The 25554-nt window shown below is 39.1% G+C and overlaps 1 protein-coding gene across 6 annotated transcripts in view; it reads left to right on the forward strand.

Annotated features, from left to right (window-relative positions):
- Window positions 1-25554, forward strand: part of auts2a (activator of transcription and developmental regulator AUTS2 a) — a 278830-nt gene that overhangs the window by 72016 nt on the left and 181260 nt on the right. For all 6 annotated transcript variants that reach the window (XM_072659109.1, XM_072659113.1, XM_072659112.1 and 3 more), the window contains exon 4: window positions 10970-11065. In XM_072659109.1, coding sequence (XP_072515210.1) covers window positions 10970-11065 — 96 coding nt within the window. The remainder of the gene's footprint in view (window positions 1-10969; window positions 11066-25554) is intronic.

A 25554-nucleotide genomic window follows, 5' to 3' on the forward strand; every position in this document is an offset into this window, starting at 1 on the left:
AGAGCCTTTTTTATATGAAACTCTCTGACTCTTTTACTTTACTATATATATATATATATATATATATATATATATATATATATATTCATCATAGGTACACTTCAACTATGAGAGACAAAATGAGAAAAAAAAATCCAGGAAATCACTTTGTAAATTATGGTGGAAAATAAGTATTTGGTCACTCACAAACAAGCAAGATTTCTGGCACTCACAGACCTGTAACTTATTCTTTAAGAAGCTCTTCTGTCCTCCACTCTTTACCTGTATTAATGGCACCTGTTTGACCTCGTTATCTGTATAAAAGACACCTGTCCAAACTTTACCATGACCAAGTCAAATCAAGTCAAATTTATTTGTATAGCGCTTTTTACAACTGTTGTCGTCACAAAGCAGCTTTACATAATTAGTAATTAGTAAAAGACAGAGGCAAAAAAAGAAATAACGTAAGACATGAAGGATCAAAGACCCCCAGTAAGCAAGCCAACGGCGACAGTGGCAAGGAAAAACTCTTTCAGAGCTGGAGAAAGAAACCTTGGGAGGAACCAAGACTCACAAGGGGGACCCATCCTCCTTTGGTCAGAACTATTTAAACATTATTGATAAAAATTACCAAACCAGATACAACAGATAGTTAATAGTGGTGATATTAATAGTGGCAGATAGTTACGAGTCCGTTTAGATTTTAACATGGTCATTAAACAGGTAGCAGTGGTAGGAGGGTGTGCCGCTGGTCTGGTATGGGTGGTGGTGGGTCTGATGGTCGGACTGGTAGGTGGCATCTGGTCTGACGCAGGTAGAGGGGACCTCAGCGGGCAATCTTCCAGCAGGTCGGGCTGGGTGGCCATTTACTCGGAGAAGGAGACCAAGAGAAAAGAGCTGTCGAAGGACACCAGGAAGAAAACTGTAGACCTGCTCCAGACTGGGAAGAGTGAATATACAATCTCCCTGTACAATATACAATATCAACTGTGGGAGCAATTGTAAGAAAATGGAAGACATACAATACCATTGATAATCTCCCTTGATCTGGGGCCCCATGCAAAATCTCATCCTGTGGGGTCAAAATGATCATGAGAATGGTGAACAAAAATCCCAGAACTACACGAAGGGACCTGATGAATGACCTGCAGAGAGCTGGGACCAAAGTAACAAAGGCTACCATCAGTAAGACACTACGCCAAGAGGGACTCAAATCCTGCAGTGCCAGGTGTGTCCCCCTGCTTAAGCCAGTACATGTCCAGGCCCGTCTGAAGGATTGGGAGAATATCATGTGGTCAGATGAAACCAAAAACTTAACTTGTCGTGTTTGGAAGAAGAAGAATGCTGAGTTGCATCCCAGGAACACCATACCTACTGTGAGGCATGGGGGTGGAAACCTCATGCTTTGGGGCGTTTCTTCTGCAAAGGGGACAGGACAACTGATCAGTGTTAAAGGAAGGATGAATGGGGCCATGTAATCCAATTTTAGAACCAAACTAATCTAACTGATGTGAGTAGAGTGCTTTGACTATGGGTATGAGGCCTTGATTGCACCTGACTTTGCTTTTTCCCACATATATAAATTACAGAGCCTGTTCTGTGAGTGTGACCTAAAATTAGAAATAAGGTATGTCATGTGTCTTAATGCAGACACTCTCTCAGCGGGGTGTGGGTAGTGCAACACTTACAGTAGGTGGAGCCCTTGTTTTGGAGTTTGGTCCGTTGTAGTTATGGCAGAATGTGGCCCATCTGGTAGAGGGTAGAACATCTATTGTGACTCATCTGTGTATGTGTGTTTGAGTGTTTAAATAATAAGTTTAAGTACACTTCTTATTTATTGTTGTAATATGTATAGGTTGTAAATCTTATACATCTTAAATGCTCAAGTATGTTGTACGAAGCAGTTTCTGTGACGTTAAAAAATATTTAAATGATTATTTGTGCATTGGTTTACTTAATATTGACTTTGAAAACTGTCTTTAGTATTTAATGCTATTATAAGTTTACCACATCTCTCTGTCTTTTGATAACTAGAAGCAGAATAAAAGACATTTTATCTCACAATCAATTTTATCTTCTATCTCTTTGCTCTCACTCTGTATCATCTCCTTCCCTCCCTTCCTCCCTCCCTTCTGCTCTCTACAGCAGGCTCTCCATCTCTGTGTCATGTCAACATGCTTTTTCATTTGGCTTGTTGCTACAGGGGGCTCCACACTGGCAGATTACAACTCGCCAGCCAGTCATTTTCGATTTATCTGAGCTCCTTCTGTACCCCCCCACATGCCTTCCCCCTCAGCTCTCTTTCTTACTCTCCACCGTTCTTCATCCCCACTTTCCTGTCTTCTGTCTCCCCCTTTTGATCGACAAGAAAATTTACCTCGCAAGCCCTAGGACAAAAAAAATAAATATTGTGACAGGGGAACCATTTAAGTTGGAGGAGGCAGCAAGAGCTGTGTTATTACTTAGGCCCCTGTCACCATCGATGACCCAGGAGAGTGGAGAGTATCGATCGTGTGTCACTCAAGGCATTCAACAGATTGCATTGACAAAGCTTGTCATGGCCTTTAATAGCAAGGTTAGCAGCCTTGGCTGAGGCCCAGGAGAAAAGTCTAACTGAGCCCCATTACATGGTGGCTTTTAACCATTCCCCTGGCCCCCTGGAATGGATTGATAACAGTAAGGAAGTAATTTTACTCTCGTAATTGCCTTCCTGTGGTTGACATTTGTGGCCCAAGAGTCTACAGCAAAAAAACAAAGAAAAACACACACACAACCTACTTCAGACTACTACTACCTAGCTTCAGACAGGGTGAAAATGTATGCAAGAAAAGATAGAAAAATAGAGACAGAATACAATTTATAAACAAAAACTTCCCCAGACTCAGGCAATTCAATTTATTGTATTGTTTACTAAGTGGCAGCATTAGCATTCAGTTTGAATGCTGCTAAAATGCAAAATGGAAAAGAGTCGTTGTGCAACTGACTGTACAAACAGATTCAGCAAGAATTTGGAACTATCCTTTTATAGACTGTCGAAATCGAAAGAAAAGAAAAGCATATCGACATGCAGGCACCAAAATGTGTGGGAGACACACATTGTGGGGGAAAAAGTTGGGAAAAAACAAGCACACTGTTGATGCGAATTTAGCAGCATTCTAAGTTCAATTAACAGGTAAAGCAAGCAAAACCCAAATGAACCAGTATACAAAATGGGCCCGAAAGCAGCCATTCACTTGACTTTGTGGTCGGACACAAGTTTTATCATCTTAAAGAGTATGATTTCAGCCTCAGTTAGCTGGACTTTCCTGGCTGCACATTGATGTACATGGACCATTGGATCTTTGGTAATTTCACGTGTTCCAGCTGGAAAGTGATGCATACCCTCTATACACACACACCAGGAATCAGAATTTTTTTTTTACTAGTTAACAATACTAGGAGGTTATTTGATACATAACAGATTTGAACATTCTCAATGTTGAATCTACACTGGCAACATACACATACCTTAACCCATAAAACCTTGCCCCACATTTTAGCTTGGCCATGCTTTCTGTTAAACTTTGCATCCTTGTATTTTCCTGACAAATGGCTCCTTTTGTTTTCCATGCAGGCCAGTTGTATACTCTTGATACTGTACTATTGACTGGTACACATTCACTCCAGTCTCAAAATTAACTAGCCTCTGTCACTACTTTAAGGTGATTTTTGGTCTCTTTGTGGCCTCACAAATGACCTTATGCTGTGACAGGGACAAGAGGCAACTTTTGCATGTTCAGAGAAACTTATATTTGTGTATAAGTGTATATTATGTATCTAAATATATTATTTATATATGTTTCCACTTACAATTACAATTTACAATTTATCTATCAGGGTTCAGTAGGACTTGGATGTTATGTTTGTAACATTTCCAAGTGCAAATTCATAACTATGGAAAATCTTCTCTTTGATTTTTATATTTAATTTTGCAGTGTTGTCCTTGGGGCAGTGTCTCTCATCTGTTTACATTTGGAGCTTCCATAGCACAGTGGTTAAATACCTTCGCAAACAGCATTTTTCAGCTTGTAATTTTGGCACAGAAAGTTTCAAATATCTTAAAGTAAAATATGACATAGCACAATGTTTTAGAGTGCCATTTGCAAAGTAATGTGGAAGGGTTTTGAATGCTCTTCCAATGCACAGTATTGTCCAAGCTGGAAGCATTTGTTTATCATACTACTGCCACACACAAGGAGTGCATGAGGCTTGACCTGGCGTTAAGTGTCCACACTAAATTTCATTGCTTCCATCTACTGGAAGGCCTTCCAATAGCCACATATAATAGCCTCTGTGGCTGGCATTTCGGGAGTCTGGGAATAATGTCATTAATCACACGCAAATTTCTTAATGGATAGTTATGTTGTGATAAGTCCAAGGCTTCTCTGGCTGTGGCTTATATGCTCACAGATCACACCTTTTGTGTATGTGTGTGTGCACATCTAAGTTGAGTAAAGAAGATCTACATGTTTTATTGTCATCATGGGCACCATGGATACTAATTCCACCATCTAAGAATATCGCAGTAATGTTTGTCAGTTACTCACAATATTTCGCTGTGTACTCTGGGAACTGTCCCTTTGCATGAGGACATTATAGAGGCATTTGTTTTTCGAGAAAATGAAGCTAATTGTTGAGCCTATGTCAGGGATGGATGTTAAAAGCATATTGATTTATCTATAATGTCATTGTTTGTTTATGTTTTATCTGTGTGTGTCCTCAGGGCTGATGAGATTTATGATACGTTCTGAACTCTGGACTTCTTCTCTGCTACTTGTCCACTGTCTCCTATTTTTCCTTCAGGATTCATTTGCCCTCTTTTGCAAAATATTGCATTTTAATTTTGGTTGTTTTTTTCTTTAAAACTTGCAGATGAAGGTTATATGCACAGCAAAAAACAATATGTTAATTAATTAAAGGTTAATTCAGGAAGTTTTTTAGTCATGCACTACAAGGCTAACGTAGGTAGATCACTTACTGAGGCTGTAATTCATCTGTTTGTGTTGTGTAATCTGCATGCATAAATCACACTTGTCTCAAACTACGTTTGGCATACTACATAGGTGTAGTTAGATGTAGTATGCCAAATTTAACTATACACCTATAGCTGTGGTCCTGGCAGCACAGCTGTTACACATCACCTTTTAATACAGAAACCCTGCACTTTGCTTTTAGTTGTTTGCATCGTGAAGGTAATTCTAGTTTCCACTAAGCAAGCCAGGCATGTTGGACGAGTATTGTAATAATTTTGTCATGTTGCATTTAAGCTATGGTTTGGTCATTTCTGATTTGTGTCTAGGTAGTTATTATAATTGGCAGCAAACAATTACCTAAGTTTTAGTTGAATGAGCAGTCTGTACAGTGAAATAAGGTCCCTGGATCTGTCATTGCCAAAGTGAGCTGCTGACATTTAGAAATAGATTGTTCTTAGCACAACAAAAGCTTTGGAACCAATCTGTCAAAGAAAAGACAAACCAGATCTTCAGTGTTTAGGGGAATGTGTGAATTCAAATCAGGACATTGTCAAAGCACAGACTCATGTAGTACATGCAGAGATGTAACACTAGCCTAAATAAATAAGCATACAGGACCTTTAGGCAGACTCAGGGCCAGATGACTGCTACTTTAGATGAGAAATAGTGCAGACAGCCTGTCTGTGACTGTTAAGCCCCTCCCTACAGCACTGAGAGCCCAGCAGAAGGTTGTGGTGGGACCACTTGGGTTAGCTGGGTGACATAGCAGCTGTCTAAGTGATGAGAAAAATTTCCCAGTTGCGTCATACTGGCTGTGACGGCTCCTACGTCTTGCTGTCAAATATTGTTGTCATCGGTAGAAGGCGTGTTTACATTAACTGTAAAGAACAGTTTCCAAACTGCTGCCGTCTGCCAGACACAAAGTGCTAAGTGATTGGACCCCTGGGAGCCTATGCAATGCTCTGGAACAGGGCAGGTTCGATCAAAATATCTCTCTCATTAAACAGTTTAAATTCCATGTTTTTTTTAGCTGTTTACAGCGGAAAACATGGCAAGTGACTTTGTCTAGTTTGAGCTCTTTTAAGAGCAGTGTTTGGCCATAAGTCATCAGTCTCTCATCAGTCTTGCGTAGATTGCAGACTTTTCTTTGGTTCCACAGGTAACAGGATTATACCTCTCTATGGGCTACTGTGAGTTAAATGACCCTTATATACAGCTCTGAGAAAGTGGCTGAGGGGGATATGTTTTAAAGTGTATTCACTGGAAAGTGAAAAATTGAACTCTGTGGCAGGAAATAGATAATTTAGCATAAGCTGCCTAGTGTGCTAGTAGATTATATATAAACTTTCATAGCTGTCTCTTGGGGGCAGGCAGCCATAAAACTTCCCTGAATGAGGACTTGTTAATTTACTTGTTAAAGCAAATTAAAAATTTATAAGCGCTTTTAGGTAAATGAGATCCTCTTTCATTGCTGCTCTTGTGGGATTTTTTTCTCTTTCTCTTAAGAATCCTTAGAGGACAGGTTAGTTACTTTAAAACACCACAGTAGAACAATAAAAGCTGTTAAATCGTTCCAGGTTTTATTACTGCCTGGCTCTGCAGCTGCTGCGGCACGTTACTAAGGAAGAACAGGAGCCACTAGCAACCAAGTCCCCCAGGCTTCCTTTGAAATCAAAAGACAGCCTGCTGTTCAGTGCAGGTTTGGGAAGAAGAGCTCTCAGAGTCTGCTGGACAGGCTGATATTGTTTCAAAGTAGTTTTTCATCTGTTGGTATTCAGTTGCAAGACTAGCTATTTGGGATAGGTCACTAGACTATGCCATAGAAGCAAATACATGCACCTTTACCTTTACCTTTACTTTTTAATTTTAGTAAGAAAAAATAAATAATAAATAAATAAAATAAATGTGTTAACTATAAAAGCTTCAAATACTATGATAAGAAAAGTCAGACACTAAGAAAATGCATCCCTCAATACTTTTGTACTACACTCAGAGTTTCTTTGGGATAGGCTCCATAAAGCACATTTGCCTAAGCACTGTGGTCCTTAAACTTTAACATTGTATGTTGTGTTAGTCAAGAAAATAAGTGCTGTCAAACAAACCCACTTTGTGTGGAAACATGGAAGCTATCAGCTGCTAATTAGGAAATTAGGTCTTGGTAAGCTATGACATTTAAGAACTTTCAGCACTACTGAATCTCTGATAACTTGCTGAATCAGCTTGTTAGGGCTATGACTTTTTCACAGTCATTACTAGGAAATTAAAATAACTGATGAAGCAGCAAAAAGCTGGTGTCTTCAGGTAGCCATTTTCTCGGTTTAAGAACAGTATTAAGAAGAATGGTAGAGATCAAGTTAAGACCATTCCATTATTCCATTAAGAACATTACATGTACATATACATATTTATTGGCTTTGTTTTTGTTCATTTTTCATTTGTTACCCCATTCTGTGCATTGCACATTGTGCAAGTTCTCCCACTTAAAAAAATGAGAGAGGCCCATGGGGTCAAAATGATCACAAGAACGGTGAGCAAAAATCCCAGAACCACACGGGGGGACCTAGTGAATGACCTGCAGAAAGCTGGGACCAACGTTACAAAGGCTACCGTCAGTAACACACTACGCCGCCAGGGACTCAGATCTTGCAGTGCCAGATGTGTTCCCCTGCTTAAGCCAGTACATATCCGGGCGCGTCTGAAGTTTGCTAGAGAGCATTTGGATGTTCCAGAAGAGTATTGGGAGAATGTCTTATGGTAGGATGAAACCAAAGTAGAACTGTTTGGTACAGTTGTGTTTGGAGGAGAGTGGAAGCTGAGTTGCATCCAAAGAACACCATACCAACTGTGAAGCATGGGGGTGGCAACATCATGCTATGGGGCTGTTTCTCTGCAAAGGGACTAGGATGACTGGTCTGTGTACATGAAAGAATAAATGGGGCCATGTATTGTGAGATTTTGAGTGCAAACCTCCTTCCATCAGTAAGGACATTGAAGATGAAACATGGCTGGGTCTTTCAGCATGACTATGATCCCAAGCACACTGCCAGGGCAACGAAGGAGTGGCTTCGTAAGAAGCATTTCAATGTCCTGGAGTGGCCTAACCAGTCTCCAGATCTCAACCCCATAGAAAACCTTTAGAGGGAGTTAAAAGTCCATGTTGCCCGCCGACAGCCCCAAAACATCACTGCTCTAGAGGAGATCTGCATGGAGGAATGGGCCAACATACCAGCAACGGTGTGTGCCAACCTTGTGAAGACTTACAGAAAACGTTTGACCTCTGTCATTGCCAACAAAGGATATATAACAAAGTATTGAGAAAAACTTTTGGTATTGACCAAATACTTATTTTCCACCATTATTTGCAAATAAAGTCTTTAAAAATCAGACAGACAATGTGATTTTCTGTTTTTTTTTTTTCTCATTTTGTCTCTCATAGTGGAGGTCTACCTATGATGTCAATTACAGGCCTCTCTCATCTTTTTAAGTGGGAGAACTTGCACAATTGGTGACTGACTAAATACTTTATATATATATATATATATGTATATATGTATATATATATATAGTGGTTTGAGTACCTGAAAGTCATTCCATTAGCGACTTACAGGGTTACTCATATTACAGAGGTGGGCCAATGTAGTGTTAGGAGACTTGCCCAAGGGCTCTTACTGGTGTAGCGCAGCATAGTCACCCAGACTGGGAATCGAACCCCAGTCTCCCACGTGGCGAGGTAGCTCACTAGCAGGTAGTGGTATTATCTGTTGCGCCACACCAACCACTTTTGCCTCTCTGTGCAAGAGAATCATGCTGAGTGATTTTTGAAAACAGTTGTTAATTCTGTACTTCAAAGTGGGGGGGACCAGCCCTAACAGGGAACAGATTGAAGCAAAACAAGACCTTACTGTGTTGAAATTAATGGCAGATGCACTTACTGGTAGTTTAAATGTTTCATTAGATGCTAATGTCTTGCGTTTTTTTTTATTGTTGTGTAATTAGCTGCCTGAATATGAAAACCATCTGTTTATCATCTTTCTGTAGGGGAATCTTTGCCCATTCTGTACGCTCTGGATCCTTAAAGATGGTTGTCCTGATATTGCAACCTGGCAAAGTGGTCACTTCTAAATGATGCCATTATGATTAAAACAAACTAGCATAGGGAGAACAATCACATCTCTTCTTTATCCGTTTGATTGTCTTTTTTATCACCTTGTTTATTTATTTATTTATTCATTTATTTAGATTGAGGTCAATCATGACCATGATGCTTTAATGCTAAAGTAAAAAAAAACAAAAAAACATTTTAGCATTGCAGGCTTATGAAACAAAGAGAGAAGCATGTACAATTATCTCAGCAGGTCAACATATTCACAAGCAGAGAGAGTACTTATTTCATGTCACAGCTTACTTCTCTGGGACTAATCCATCTCCATACGGCAAAGAATCTTCAAAGAAGTTTCTTTACCCACCAGAGACTAAAGAGGTAGTTGGACATGCCTTGACATTTTGAAATATTTTACCTATATAAAACATTGATCCCATAGAACTGTAACACTTGATGTGCCAAGCACAGGTCAGTTGACTTACTAAAAAGGGCCATACCTGTTTTAAGTAATACCAGAGTACCTGGTATGTGGCATCTAATGCAGCACCAAAAGAATAGCATCTAAAAAAAATAGATTTGATTTTTTTGCCCTCAATCAAATCCCCCAAAAAAAACTCATAGTTTCATGACTTTTCCTATAATTGTAAATTGTATCACTCAGCATTCTTACATATTTTAAAAATCACATTGGTAAAGGGTAGTTTAAACATGTTTTGTAAATTGCCAGGCATGCTTCTTCCTGGTTTTCAAGTCTGGAATTTGAAGTCTGTAAGAGCACCAAGGAGCAAGCAACCACTCCCTTCTCTATTTTCCTTATTTTGAAGACCAGTTGTGCCAATGATCATTTTAACTAACTTCCTAGCCTAACTTCACTGGGCTCTCACATGGAGAGGGAGCCTTTCACATAGCTAATGGCTACAGAAAGGAAACTATTTTAATTATGTGCTTTACTCGAGGGCCCACTACTCAACAGCTCCCATCTCTCTGCTGCTTTTATAGGCCACAGCTAGCAACAGAGAAAATATTATCATTTCTCAACTTTCCTCTCTTCTTTTGTGGGGTTTTGTCTAAAAATCTAGAGCTCATTTTATTCTGATAGAATAGAGAAAAATGTGCATGCGTGTGTTTGTGTGTGTTGAAAGGAAAAGAAATAGTGAGAAAGAAGAGAATGGCCTATCTCTCAATCTCAGTAAACAACCCCCCGGTGCTTTTCCAGCTTCTGCTTTTTCTGTTAGACACCATTGTAACCGTTTACTGTTGTGCTCCAACCTGGCTCATAAAGCCTGTTTTTTATGTGCTAGAAGATGAAGCCAGCAGGGTTTGGCACAGATCAGGTTCTGGAAAAAGACTGTCTGCCTGAGGAAGCTTTAGACGACATAAATTGCAGACCCTGACGGCGGTTGCTGGGTCCCAAGTGTCCAACATTGTTCTCCAGATAGTGGGGCTCAGATGTTACTGAATCGTTCATCCTTTTTACCCCTCTCCCAGTGTTCCCCTGTGAGATAAGGCCCTTTTTCATTATGATTTCTGAGGCCAAAGAAGGACACCTGCTGAGAGGCTCCAGGCCTACATAGAGTGAATGCCTGATAGAAAGCAAAAGATTATTTTTGAGGAATGTATTTTATTTCTCTCTTTCTCGCAGTTTGATATAAGGAAGAACCAGCTTGTATTTATATTAAGTATTAGGGCTTAGCAGCTGTTATTGGTGCTATTGTTATCAGAAGCAAATAATTATTTAATGTTGGGTGAATATTTTGAAGGTGCTCCTCTGAGATAAATATTAGTCATTTGGTTTTTGATGTGAACAGTACAGTTTCTGTTATGGCTCTTTTGTCATTATTTCTTCATGTTTTGTTTGTTTTTCTGTGTTTGACAGCTGAAGCCTGGACAGAACAACTGTAAGAACAGTGAGAGTGTGAGTAATGAATCCAAACCATTTATCAAGAGCAGTTCCAGAGACAGACTGACAGATGTAAGTCGCCAGTTACAACTTGCATGATACACACAGTCACATCTTTCACTCTTCACACACTGTATGTTGTATTGAACACAGTCACAGGACACACTGTTAGAAACACTGAGTATTCACAAGTACCCCCCCACAAAAAAAAAAAAAATCTATCTATGTCAGTATCTAAGCCAGTGTTTTATTCATCATCCATATACTGCAGTCTTCAAGGTAAATATCAAACAGTCTGTTGGTAACACTTTGTATGTTCTCTTATGGAGTGTGAAGTGGTTCAAAATTTAACCCACTTTTTTACAGTTCACCAAATCCATCCCATTGATCTAAACTGCCACTATTGTGTGCCGAAAGGAACCATAACCTGCTATACCCTTTGCATTTGTGTGTGTGTACATGCGTTTGTGAGATTTGTGGGAGAGAAGAACTGTGTATGTTTGTGTGTGATTTAGCTTGGTGTAGTTAATGCCATCAAGTTTTACACAATGTTTTGGTGCCTTGGTGTTTGTGTGTGCTGCAGTGATGATCATTTGAGACAGTGGTGTGGCTGGGCCCATAGCAGTGTACAGTACACTGGAACAACCAGCAGTAGCTATGCTGAAACTACTATAATCTGGTTCTGAAGAATGTATGAAATAATGTGACACTTGAATTCCAAGCAACAGAGAAACATACTTTAGATATCATGATTTAGTATTAACGTGAGCATATATTTTTAATCTATTTGAATGTTACTCATTCACTATTTAAATGTGACGAAAACTATTTGAATGTTACTTATAGGGGCAGTGGCGGCTCAGCAGTTAGAGCGCCGGGATATCGATAACAGGGTTGTGGGTTCGATTCCCAGGCTTGGCAAGCTGCCACTGTTGGGCCCTTGAGCAAGGCCCTTTACCCTCTCTGCTCCCCGGGCGCTGGAGTTGGCTGCCCACTGCTCTGTGTGTGTGTGTGTGTGTGTGTGTGTACTCACTGCCCCTAGCTCACTAGTGTGTGTGTGTGAGTGTGTGTTCACTACCACAGATGGGTTAAATGCGGAGGACCCATTTCGCTGTACAGTGCACACTGTACAATGACAAATACGTGCACCTTTACCTTTAATATATTTATTTAATTTTACCTAGGCTAGTATATTGTAGTTACTCCTTCTACTATAGATATGAAGAAAGTAAGAATAGAAAGGACTATATAAAGACAATATAAACAATGTGCATCTCTAAAGTAATATGTTTAGAAGAGATTTAAATCATTGGTAACCAGCTGAAATAGAGACAGTAAGGAAGCTGAAACCTTAAATACTATAATATGCAGTGAAGTCAGCCCTCAGCATGTGTACAATGGAGAAAACCCAACAGCCTTATGACAAGTAAATGAGTGAATGAGAAGTGCGTGTTTTGCCTTCTTCTCCAGCTGCTCTCCCGCTTTAGGATGTGGGTGTGGGAGTATGCGGATCAGCTATCAGATAGCGGGTAATTAGAGCTGTCAGCTGGAGGGCGAGGCAGGTCAGGGAAAACAGACATGGCAGAACAAACCAAGCGCGACTGCTCCACTGTGTAGCTATAGGATGCTTGGCCAGGCATAAAATTAAATAAGTAATTTGATGTTGACATCAGAAATTGAAATGATACCTGCAACTCTGCATCAGGAGAGAGTGAGGCACGAGAGAGCAAGACAGAGAGGAAGACTACAGGGATGTTGTTAAGTTAGAGGCATAACAATTCAAGTAACATAACAAAACAAGTCTATTTAATTCAATACAATACAGTGATATCTTGATTTTATACTTTTTGTTTTTGTATAATTAAAAAGGTACACCTTATGTTCCTGTTAATCATCTTATTTTCATTTTTTTAGACACTTCAACATGATCAAATTACAGTATTTAACCTGTTACCTAAATTAACTTTGTTAGCTAAATTAACATTAATTTTACATTTAAAGTGCAAATGGTTAGATTGCAGCAGAAAACTCATTTATTTAAGCATGTCTGATGTCTTTTTATGAAGGTCATATTTTTGTAGAACAGTGCACCGCCACTTCAGGATCTGCTAAGCTGCTTAAATCCAGTTACCAGTCCTGAATCAGTTTTTCAGCAAGAACAAAATCCAGGACTTAGAAACTGGGTTCAAGTTCTAATTACAAGACGTGGGTGCTAAATCTTCAAGAAGGTGTTTTGCAGTTAAACAGTAGTTTTAATTTACCGTTATAAGAATTAAATGAGCAGTTCTTTCTGAAAAGTTTTTCAAGACTACCAGACTTTAATTTTATAAATCGACCTAACTGACATGCCTTAATTAAATGACATGCTGAGGAAACAGCTATTCAGACCACATTATATAAATATCTCAAAGGAGAAATCTACTTACTTGTTTCTGCAAAACAAAATCTATTCAGCTTGTTGTGGTTGCCTTTGTGCATGCAAAGTAATGATCTGATAATTACTTAAGTATCTGCAACAATAGAGCTTCAATGGGGAAATGTTTTCTCAAAAGGAATGAAGTAGTCAAGTTAAGTGAGCATCCCTGTCACAGAATGTTCCAGAAGCCCTGGAGTATCCTGAAGGGCAGAGACTGAAGCTGAAGGATTGTTTTTGTGCTTCACTGCTCTCTCAGTTGCGCTTTAAGTGGCCAATCTGAGCCCTGTGGGGCCTGGTACGGCTCCCCTAGGATTGTGCTATGAAAATCCACTTCATATACACTAAATCTGCACTCTGCTCTCTAGTGCCAGGTAGATGAGTGAGGTGTAAAGGACTGGAGAGAGACGAAAGGAATGAGGAACTGTTGCCTTTGATTGAATTATTGAGTGAAAATTATTTATCTGCATTACACAAATGTTAATAGAAGTGCACATTCAGAGAATATTCTTTTGCCTTTATTGTAGAGATCTACTACCGTCGCAGAGAAGGGCAAAACAAATGAACATCTTAGAAAACAACTTTACCAGCACCGAAACAAATTTACAAACAGCAAATCAGACGGCCAGGGTAGGCACAATACACAGGAAGTGCTTGTTGCCTGTGTTTCAATCAAACTGTTTTAGTTGGCACAATTTTGTTTGTTGTGTGATCAGTATTATTTTAAAAACCAAACAGAAGGACGAGACTAAACCACCTGCAGATGGTAATAAGAGAGGTGTTTATTGTTTTTGAATGCTGAAAGTGTAATGCTCACTAGTCTTGTTGCTGTTATTTATAAATAACTATTACTCTTTTTTACTTCGCTGCAAACATCAGAACATCTCCTGAAGCATTCGCTGCATTTCATTTAACAAACTGAAGACTGTATTGGTTGATTGTTGGTGCAGCACACAGGTTTTCAGCTGTTGTTCAGTCCTGAAGACAAAGAGCTTTTTTTCAGGACACAGCTCTTAACTTTCATTTTCATGTCTGGCACAAATAGAAAAACAAACCGTTTTGTTAAATACTCACAAATACGCAACATATTCCTTGTAATGATTTATAAATGTATAACACTTAGTGGACTAAACACATAAACACCATATTATGGAGCTTTCATCTCCTCCGATAATGAAGATGAGAGTACATGCACATGAGAGTGAGGGGTTGGGTAATGGGTCTTACCCAAGGAAAAAATTATAAGAGAGGGGTCACTCACTGTAGGTTTGAGTTGAGAGAGATCCAGTATTTCGTACTATAATCATAGTTCCTCTGTTATTCTAATTACTTAGACAAAAGTGCATTTTTTTGTTTCGCAGTTTGCACATTATGGTATTTAGATGGCTAGGTAAAGCACAGTTCATGCAGACAAACCTTAGCTTGTGTAAGAGAGGGTAAAAGATGGTATTGGATTGGTTTTGGTATCGGACATGAAATGTATTACAGAGTCACCCCTACTTAAACCCTAAATAGCTGTCAATGATGTGTAATTAAAAAAGAGCTTAAAACGTCATAAAAAATACATTTACACATTTTATTTTATATAAAACAAATATATAGTATGTCACTGACCGTGAACAACCGGGATGCAGCTTGACTTCCCAATGTAAAGGGGGAAGTAAGAAAAGCCTAGCTACAGGCTACACTAATCAAATACATAAAACCATTAACATTTCCCCAGTAGAAAATGGCTGTAAAGGGCTGGTGATTCATGCACTAAATGGTTGCAACTTTGTTAGTCTTACTGATGCAAAAATACATTTCCTGGTGCAAAAATACATTTTCTGTGCCAAAAACAAAACTCAAAATCTTTTATATTATGGTATCTCTCATTACCCAAAGCATGTTCATAGAGGAGGAACTGTATGGACATATGTTAGATGTTAAAATGGACAAACGTCCAGGGTGAAATTGTTTTGGCAGTTTGTTTTGGAATTGTTTTGGTGTGTCATATTTACATTTTTCCTTTTATACACACACAACAAATTCTGTTTTTTGGAATAAACTCCCTGTGAGTTCAAATCAACTCATTTTGAGTGTACATGCATGACCACTGAATAGACTAAAATTACAGCTCTCAACTAGAGTTAAGAGTCCTTCACAGAGTTCAAAATCAATGCAAAAAAGTTTTATTTATTAAAATAATTTTTTAAACATTGGAACATTTAGGAGAAAATGACTACAGAAGACACCATTAGTGCTTTTTACTATTTTTATTCAACAATTTTATAAAATTGTCAAGTGTTAGCCCGCCTAGCTACATTATCCAACCCAGCTGTTTGCTTGTTAGCTTAGCTTTAACATCTGAGATGACGTATCTCCACCATTTATTTGAAAAATAATTCTATCCACTATGAGAGACAAGTTGCGTTACTTACTCTATAGGCTGTCGCTGTAACCAAGACTGGAAGAAAATATATGAGATGCTACTTTATCGACATTTACTAAAAAAAAAGTAAAAGTAAAGTGGTGCTCTCTCCTGCTCACAATGAAGTTCAAATAAAGAAGAACTGGGCGTGGCGCCAAGCAGTAAAGAGTTCAGTAACGCTCCTCAACACCCTTGTGAATAAACTCTGAAATACTACACTGTCAAAAAGTTCCCCTGAACTCAAGTTGTTGTCTAAATTAGAGAATAAACTCTTCACACATTTTTGTTTTAACTAGATTTTCGAACTCCAGAAATGTGCTGTTCACATGCTCATATACACACACATGCACATGTACACATCACCATCACCATGTATTTTCCACTTTAAAGTCAATACAAAGTTCTAGGGCATGTGGCTGGATCTTTGTCAAGAGGAGTTTCACTTTGTTAGACACAGAGTGCTAATGATGTCTGCTACAGGCTCTAACTCTACCCTGTGTTGTCTTTGTCTCTGCCTTTTTACTTACTTACTGCCTTTTTTTAGTCTTTGTCTATGCTCAGATAAAAGATAAAGAGCTCTTTATTGGTCTTTTCTCAGTTGGCAGAGAGCGGGGTCAGGAGAGGGCATGCTACTTTTACTTTCCTGCCTATTTCTCTCTCTTTCTCTCTCTTCCGCTCCCTCCCTCCTTCCTTCCTTTTCCTGTCTCAGTGCTCTGCCAGCTCATTACATTACAAATCATGCCTCAGCCTCTCTACCACCAGGCATAACCCCAAACCCCATCTAAATTGACAGGCTTTGTATTTTGCTCCAGAGCCCAGGGTCCCCTTTCGGTGACGTTTGAAGCCAGCGTGGCAGCAGTTTCCCCAGGCAGGGTGGCAGGAGTCCTGGGCAGCGCAAGAAGGAGGGGGCAGAGTGGGTGGAAGAGAGAGGATGAATCACACACACACGTTTAGTCTCTGCGGCAGGGGTGAAATGCCATCATTACCCGGCTGCCTATCAAATAAATTGGCAATTACAGGGGCCCTGGATTCCAGTAAACAGCATTAGAGATTTTTTGGGAGTGTTTGTGTCTGCACTAGTGTGTATGTGTATGAGGGAGAGATGAGAGCTTAGGAATAAGCGTCTCATGATCCCTAAACGTTTGGTGTCCTCGCCTGCCGTTCGTTGGTTTCTACATGAGCAGCAAAGAAGGAAGCAATAATGAATTCACCCAGTATTGTGAAGAAAACTAAAAAAAAAGTACATAAATAAAAAAGTAAAACATATGACAGTTAATTTACCATCATCTGGCTTGCAGTGCCCCACCTCCAGAGCTATACTGCATTCAGCAGATTTTTTCACTCACAACTGACAAAGGAGACAATGTTACAGAGACGGAAAGACAGAGGGCTTGAACACTGCCGCATGCTCATTGGTTTGTTCAGTAACAGCAATGTTATCTGGATAATGCAAGGTTTTCATTACTTGCTTAAATGATGAACATTACTCAAAATGTACTATTGTAAAAAGGCTTTTTAAAAAAGATTTTACAATATGAATGAATTTTAGTTTAAATCTGAAATATTTGACTACAGCCCAGAGATACTCCCACTCAAAGCTATCAAATGCCTTAAAAGCATCAAAAGAAAATACAGCACAACTATTGGGGCAGAGGCAGCTAAATCAATTATATGCAAAGTGAACCAAGACACTAATGTAGGGTTCAATCAGGTAAACCTCTTTACTTTGGCATTACTTGAAATCAAAGAAATTGGCAAAAGTAAGTCTTTATTAAGTGTTCAAGTGTTGTGTTCTCAACAAAAGAGTAATAAGGACATTTTGATCTCTGTGGAGCATAACATGATCAAGTCCATCACTCACAGATGGAAATATTCCAAGATCCTTCAATAATATATAGATAAATAATGTTCTGGAGGATTTTTATCAAGAAGATTTTTTTTTGTAATAATTTAGCTGCTTGTTTTTCCAGTGACAAGTCAGGTTATTTAAACAGTTTGTTCATATCAAGTTTTTTAGAATATAGAGTAGGGTAAAATAATATAATTGTACCATAATTGGTTTCTTTATTGGTTCTTACTGTGTCAATAGAGGCTTTCTTTGAAATTTGCATCAGCTGACCTTTCCTAACAAGAATTGTGAACAACCCATAGCCCCAACAAGCGAATTAAGGTCCCTGGCACTAAACTAATTTGATGCACCTTTTGTTGTTGTTTTTGTCACTCTTTGTCACCCGCCGACATCTGGTGAGAATTTCATGTCAATAGCACCTTTAGAAATATATTTACTGGTGACGTATTTAATACTTATTTCACCTGCTGTATGTCTAAAAGAGGCAGTAAGCACAGAAGCATATTTTGATGGAAGTTTTGTGATCTTGTTTTTAATTTGTAGCTTGTTTTTAATTTGCAGTGCGTCCCCATACAAAAGCCCAACATCCACCATACAAAAGCTGCTTAACATCAATCTAGTTACAAAATAAAAGAACAACACCACAAAACATAAAACCCCAGGCGAGCAAGCCGAAGGCGGCAGTGTCCAGGAAAAAAGCTACAGGAAAAAACCTTGAGATAAACCAATTAGGAGCCATCCTCCTATGTATAAAACCATTTATAAATTTGTTTTTATACAGTGCCTAAAAAGGCACTAAAAAAGCAATATATAAATACATTTTGCTTTATGTGAATTCACTTCACGTAACAGTGATAGTAGGAGTAACGGGATAATAAGTTAATAGTGGTACTATTAGTAGTGGCAGATAGCAGATAGATAGAGTCCATATAGGTTTTAACATTGTCATTAGGCAGGTAGCAGTGGTAGGAGGGTGTGTAGCTGGTCTGGCATGGGTGGTGGGGGAGCCTGGTGGTCGGACTAGTAAATGGCAGCTGGTCTGACGCACATAAAGGGGAGCCCAGTGGTCAGTCTTCCAGCAGGTTGGGCTGGATGAGTGGGCGACCATTTACTCCAAGAAGAGTGGGGGACTTCGTAAGAAGTCTATTCCCCCTGCTGAGGCTTTCTGAGTTTTAGGAACTACTAAGAAATCAGCACCCTGTGAAGTAACCTTGATTGTTCATAATATTTAATAAGCTCTCACAGGTACTCAGGAGTGAGGTTATATAGGGCTTTGTAGTAACATTAGCTATATGTTACTCAAGATCTGAATATGATGCCAAGATTTCTAGACATAGACCAGGAAAAACTGAAAAATCGGTCTAACATTAATTATGATTAAGTATTTTCTTGTGGTTTTGGACCTAAAGGAAGAAATTTGCTTTGTTATTGTTAAGAAGAAGGAAGTTATGTGACATCCAGAGTTCTACACCCTTTACACAGTCCTCAATTTTCTTTAATCTAGATTTATCATCAGGTTTGGCTGCATTACAATTCATTATAATGAAAGGTAACATCATGCCTTGTAACTGTTCTCAGTGGTAACTTGTATAATGTAAATAGTGATCCTAAAATAGAGCCTTGCGGAACTCCATGTCTCACTTTTGTATAATAGCTTTTACAATAGCCTCTAATGGTTTCTGCCTAGTCCTCTAAGATCATTGTCATATATTGTACATAAGACATCATATTAATTTAAAAAGTATTGCATATACACATATATACATATGTGTATATACAAACTGCCTTCTACATACATATCTAGAGTGTGAATTTGAGATCAATGGCTACTGTAGAAGTTAATAAAGCGAAATCTCTCTTATATACTAATACAATACATACTGTCTCACAGAGACAATACCTTTACAGCCAAAAAGGGACAACTCTCTTTCTATCTCTTACGTTTTAAACCATCATCCCAAACCTTGCTGCATGCAAGGTAATTCAGCTAGCCAATTTGAGCATGCCATAATTGAGCTGGTGAGGACAGACATCAAAGTGTCAACATAAGGCTGCAAGCCAGCAGTAAAACAAAGTCAGCATGTGGGAGACCTAGAAAGAAAGACACGGCTGCACATCATTATGGCCACAATTCCAGATTCCTGTGGCTTGATATCTAGACTGCGGGTGGATTAGAATACCTTACAACCACATCTCTCAACAAGGGAGAAAGAGGGGGGAATCATTTCTCATAACTCCATATATTTACTGGCACAGAATATATCTCTAATGGGTCCAAAACTAAACATTTTTTTTTACCTTTTCTGCCTGCCTGTGTCACCACTGAAAATAAATTTTCTTCCAAAATTTGACCTCTGGCCATTACTGGTAGAAATATTGTCTCAATAACCATTCTTGAAACTACAATACTAATACTCTGTTACTCTTCATGAATTTTACCTATTTATTTATTTTGTGTTCTCAAGAATATTCACTGGTGGTTCACAAGAAATTTCAGAGCCCTCTGAAATAGAAGTGGCATGACAAGCAGAGCCTTAACTGAGAGAGAACATGCTCTGTGCCAAACACACTGACAGCACTAATGCAGACAGACAGGCTCACACAACAATGTATAACACACACACAAATAATGTCCCTGCCTAAAAAACATAAAATGCCTTAGCTCATTTTGTGATCCTAAGCCTCACAACATTTTATTGTTAATTGTATAATAAGGACACACAAAGGGGCTTCTCAAAAACAAAATATTATCCCCCTTTCTCAAGATTTTGTCTCTTTAGCAATTCCTTACCACACCATTATTTTCATATATTTTATATGTATATATCATGGACATCGACTTATCAAACCATAATTCTGTCACAAAAAGTGAGTCTCATTCTAAAAAAAGAGTTAAAAGAAAAGCAGTCTTCAAAAACTTATTTACAGCAGCCAACTGACTGACCAGATTAAAATGCCAACTTATGTATACATTTATGACCAGTCAGTCCAACTCTATCCCCCAAAAATTAAGCATTGAGAAACAGCATAAAACATTGTGCTAAAATTATATGATAAATAATGGAAGATGGAAAATCATCTACAGATATTCAAAATTAATATACACAATGTTTAAATAATTGCATCTTGGCATCCTTAATTGAAATGCTTGCAGATTTACACCTTCACGTAACATTGTGCATGTATGTTTGACAGTGCATGTGTGTTTTCGCTTTAGTGTATTAGCTGTTAGCTTCAGTCTATTGTTGGTTAATGTGTTTAATGAGTTGATAATTATCAACCTGTACCTTAACCACAAGGGAGAAAATAAAGCTTCACAATTGAGATTATCCACCACTACCTGCGCTCTTCCTCTCTTTCTGGAAAGGGGGTGTGAGTTTGGCTTTATTGGTGAAAACGTATATTTTTACATAACTGCTGCAATAAAAAGACATTTTTATTGCAGAAGAGCAAACATTTTACTCTTAGCAATACAGGTCAGAGGATGAGGAATGAGAGAGCAGTTCTGGTTTCTCATTGTTTCTCAGTTCACATTGTTTCTTGGTATCCGAGTAAATTTTTTTCAAGTAATCAAGTTTTGTCAGGTGGTTAAATAAAAATGTATTGAGTTTATTGCAAACATTAAGAAATAAATAAATAAAATGGTCATAGATCAACAATAGCAAGTTCACTGCTATAAAACAAATTTTGAGAGTGAGAGTGTTGAGGGTGTTCTTGTGGGCACAGCAGAAAAAAAAAAAGACAAAACTGTGACATCCAGCACCATGGACCTGAATGAGCTTGAGCTCAGGAGGCTGGACTTAAAGATTAAATGGAAATGATCAGCAGAGTAAGTGGGAGTGTAGTGGGAATGCTGTCTGCCTCTAATTGCGTGCCCATGCATGCTGTTAGGATGGCTGAGATGTGACAGCAGGGCAGGGGGTGATGTGTAGCAGGTTTATCAAGCTGCTGTCACCAACCATGTTTTAGGTCAAACTGACTGACAGCTGATTTAGAGAAGGGCTGTAAGACCTGCCGAGCAATCATAATTGCCCCTGTTCCCCACACATCACCACCACCTTCCGTCCCCACATACAGTCATAACCTCTGCCACTATGATATCTGGATAATGAGCTAATTATATGTATAATTAGAGAGAGAGAGAGAGAGAGAGAGAGAGGAATAGATTCACAAGAAGGAACACTTGTAAACAATGTAAGCAACAATTACAACTTCCATGTTTAACTAATGTGTGGAGGAATGATCAGAGATAAGAAAAAGTGGCAATTCCCAACTTCATTGTGTACCACCATAGCACTATTGGGTTTTTATGGCATATTGTAATATATTACTTCAGACTACAAAGGTTTCACCTAAAAAAAGGTTCTTGTCTCATTTAAATTGTTTTACTAAAGGAAAGTAAGTCTGAAGAAGACACATGAACATTCACATGAACGATCCTCATTGTTGCACATAATTTATGGACATCTATGGTTTGACTTCTTTGTGTGTGGATTAAATGGGTTTTTAAACATCTGGTGAGACGTTGCAAATACTACATTAAGAAGTGGTGAATTAAGGCAATCTTCCTGACAAGTTAATATTGGTATCTCACTTAAGATTGTAGTTTTAACAACTTAAAGAAAGTTCATTGTTTTCTCAAGGATGGTCTACACTCTTTTGCACTGTTCAGCTGTCTGTCTGGCTAACCCATGAGGGATTTGGAACAGTGATTGTAGTGTCACCAGCAAACTTTAGGACTTTGAATGTCATTTGTTTACAGTGAAAAAAGAAATGGTGACAGCACTCATCCTCAGGTTCACCAGTACTGATTTATCAGGTGTCTGATTTGAATATCCCCAGCTTCACCTGCTGCTGAAAGTTGGTTATTCACTGCCAAATGGAGGCATTCTGATTTGAGAATGCTCTTCCATATCTTACTACTTTCATGTCCAATTCACTCAGTTATTTACTGTTTGCAATTACATGCAAACCAAAAAGTTGTAGCTGCTTGACAGTGTTGCTCAGTCCTAAAAAATGATGAGCAGTGAGGAAGGAAAAAACAAATGTTGGACATTTCTTAATATAATTAATGCAAAAAAACCTATGTATGCACCCTCTTTTCATTAAATTTAGTATTGTGTTGCTACAGTAGACAATAGACTGTAGCAGATAACAGTGTAATGAATTCATGAATGAGTATTCTTCTTCCATATGAAATATTAATCTTTATGCAGTTCACAATATTAAATTGTATTATTATCACTTAACTCAACCTAGCAATTTCATATGAGAAAATCATTACTAAATCATAATCTTCAGAAAAACGGGTGACTTACATATGTGCAGGGGAAAGCTTTTGTTTAATCTCTTTTGATTTATCGCTTCTAACCTGAAATTAATCACCCATCACCATTGACTGTGGTCAATTTGAAATGCAAAAATATGAGACTCTTTCATATGCTGTTGAAGGCTAGTCCTGGGCTTTGTCACAAATGTCACAAGTCTGTCCTGTAGCCATCTGGAAAGGGGCATGCTGACTGCCCACAGTATGACTATCCAGGGAGCCATCTTTCTGGATTTATCTGTGCCCATTTCTGCCTGTGTGTGCTTCCTGGATGCAATCAGCCACTGGAGAGCTTTAAAGAGAGCTCTCTCTCCCTCTCTCTTTCTCTCTCTCTCTCCCCCTGTTTCTCTCTGTCTCTGTCTTTCTCTCTGTCCCAATCTCACACTTTCTCTCTCAGGCCTACTTAAATGAAAAAGGTCCTTGAATGCCCCACCGCAGCCTGGCATCAGTGCGAGTGCTGGCACCAGAGGGGGCTTATGACGATCAGTGCTTGTCCAAAACAACGCTAATGAGCATAGGGAGAGCAAGTAGGATGAGAGGGGGCAAGAGGAGGGAATTGTGGGCCAAATTGTGGGATCTGTGGTGAAGTATTAGTCTGGCTACACTGTGATATTTGGGCTTCTGGCAGAGAGGAGGGGAGGGAGAGGCCTGGTACAGCCCTACAAAATGTAGGATAGATTAGCTTCCAGGGGGCAGAGCAGCAGTCAGTTGGGAAAATATCGCAGCCCATTAGTTGGAGCAGTGAAACGGAGTCAACTTCAGGGACTCCATTAGCCTCTCTTCGCTTAGGCAGACGTTGTCCCTGTGTGCCACACTGCTATTCTGGAAGGATGGAGCGCACAGATATAATTGGACTGGGGAAATCAAGCAAGTTTCAGCAGTCCTAGTGGAGCTTTAACACTGAAAATGAGAGCACAGTCCTTTGTATTCACCCTGCACACACCGACAGCCACATCATCCACCTTTTAACAACAAGGAGCTGAAAATAGGAACCATGCTAAGGATGTGTTTTTGATTTTCTTTTCCATTCTTTCAAGCCAAAGGGCCTCTTTTCTCATTAAATTGTGATTTAGCTGCTAGAAGTTATTAGCCAATCATTGCACATAGACAGAAATGTGAGTGTGTATGCTGAGGCCTGACTATTCAACAAGGCTGTGGCTTACCCTCCGTCCGGGTGTCAAAGATCATCTTCTGGACAACTGTCAGGTCAGCAGTCTTCCCCATGATCTTGGTTGTGTGTTCTGAACTAGTTTTACTGTTCAGAACTGTACTGTTATGGATTGCATGCAGTGGACAAGCAGTGATTACCTTACTCCTAGTGTCTTCCTGCTGAGCACTCTTTGATGAACTATGATCTCTGTATTAATGCAGGTTAAAGATTCCAGGTAGTGACAAGGGGTACTTTTCTGAATGCTTTCTTCTGGCTTGCTGGGCAGATTCCTTTGGTATGCTGTTTAAAACACATCTTACAATCTGCGTTTCTTACATACCATAACATGCAAGTTATACAACATAAAAGCAGTGCTTGGGCTGTTTGTGATGTGTTTAAATTGTGCCATGCTAAATTAAGACGCATCATAAACAGCCCAGTCACTTAGTGCTAATATTTTGCTAGCGACAGTATGCTAGCACACATGCTCACTTCCTTAAGGAACCTGCAGGCGTCCCCTGAATTAAAATAAACCTACTTTGTAGGTGTTTGTAGTGGACTGTATGGGGTTGACATTGTTCTGTTGTGGGGATGCTTTTCCTCAGCAGTGACCAAGTATCTTGATAAAACTGAAAGATATATCGATACAGAAAGATACTGTGTCAGTACCTTTCTTCACCTTCACCTTTCAGAAAGACAGTAACTTTAATAATAACTTTGTATAATGGAAAACTGATTTCTAGTTAGGTTCATAACATTTACATTTATGTAATTTGTCTTACACTCTTATCCAGAATGACTACTATTTAAATCAAGTTATGAGTCTTGCCCAAGGGCTTAGCATTAGCGTGGTGTGTTTGTCCAGCTGGAGAATCAAACCCTAGTCTGCCACAGGAATGGCAGTGTTGTTACCCACTATGCTATACCAACACAATCAATATATATTTAGGCAGTGACACAATTTCTGGAACATTTATTGTTGATTATTAAGTTATTAAGTTTCATGGCCAGGCGTGGTCTTTTTCCACATTATTCCCTGACACATTAAGGTAACAAAAAGTCGTTGGAGTTGATTCCAAGAGTTCCATTTGGTAGCTGTTCTCATAAAATGCTGTTTATAGATGTGACAGTGTGTCAGGTCTGTGTCGCCGCGCCCACCCCGGGGGCGGTCCAGAGCCGCGGTCCACAGGCTTCAAGTTCAAGGACTTATGTCGATGTTCATGTCACGTGTCACAGACTTTTAGTTCTGCATTCATGTTCAAGTCACCCCAGACTTTTATGTTGAAAACCATCTCATGTACTACGCCATGTTTTCTGTTAGGTTCACATGTGTTTCACTTACATTCATTGTGTGTTTTGATTTGGTTCACCTGAGAGCTGGGGTATTTAGGGAGCAAACGCGAGATACGGTCT

Source organism: Salminus brasiliensis, chromosome 16 (assembly GCF_030463535.1).
Source record: "Salminus brasiliensis chromosome 16, fSalBra1.hap2, whole genome shotgun sequence".
Taxonomy (NCBI): Eukaryota; Metazoa; Chordata; class Actinopteri; order Characiformes; family Bryconidae; genus Salminus; species Salminus brasiliensis.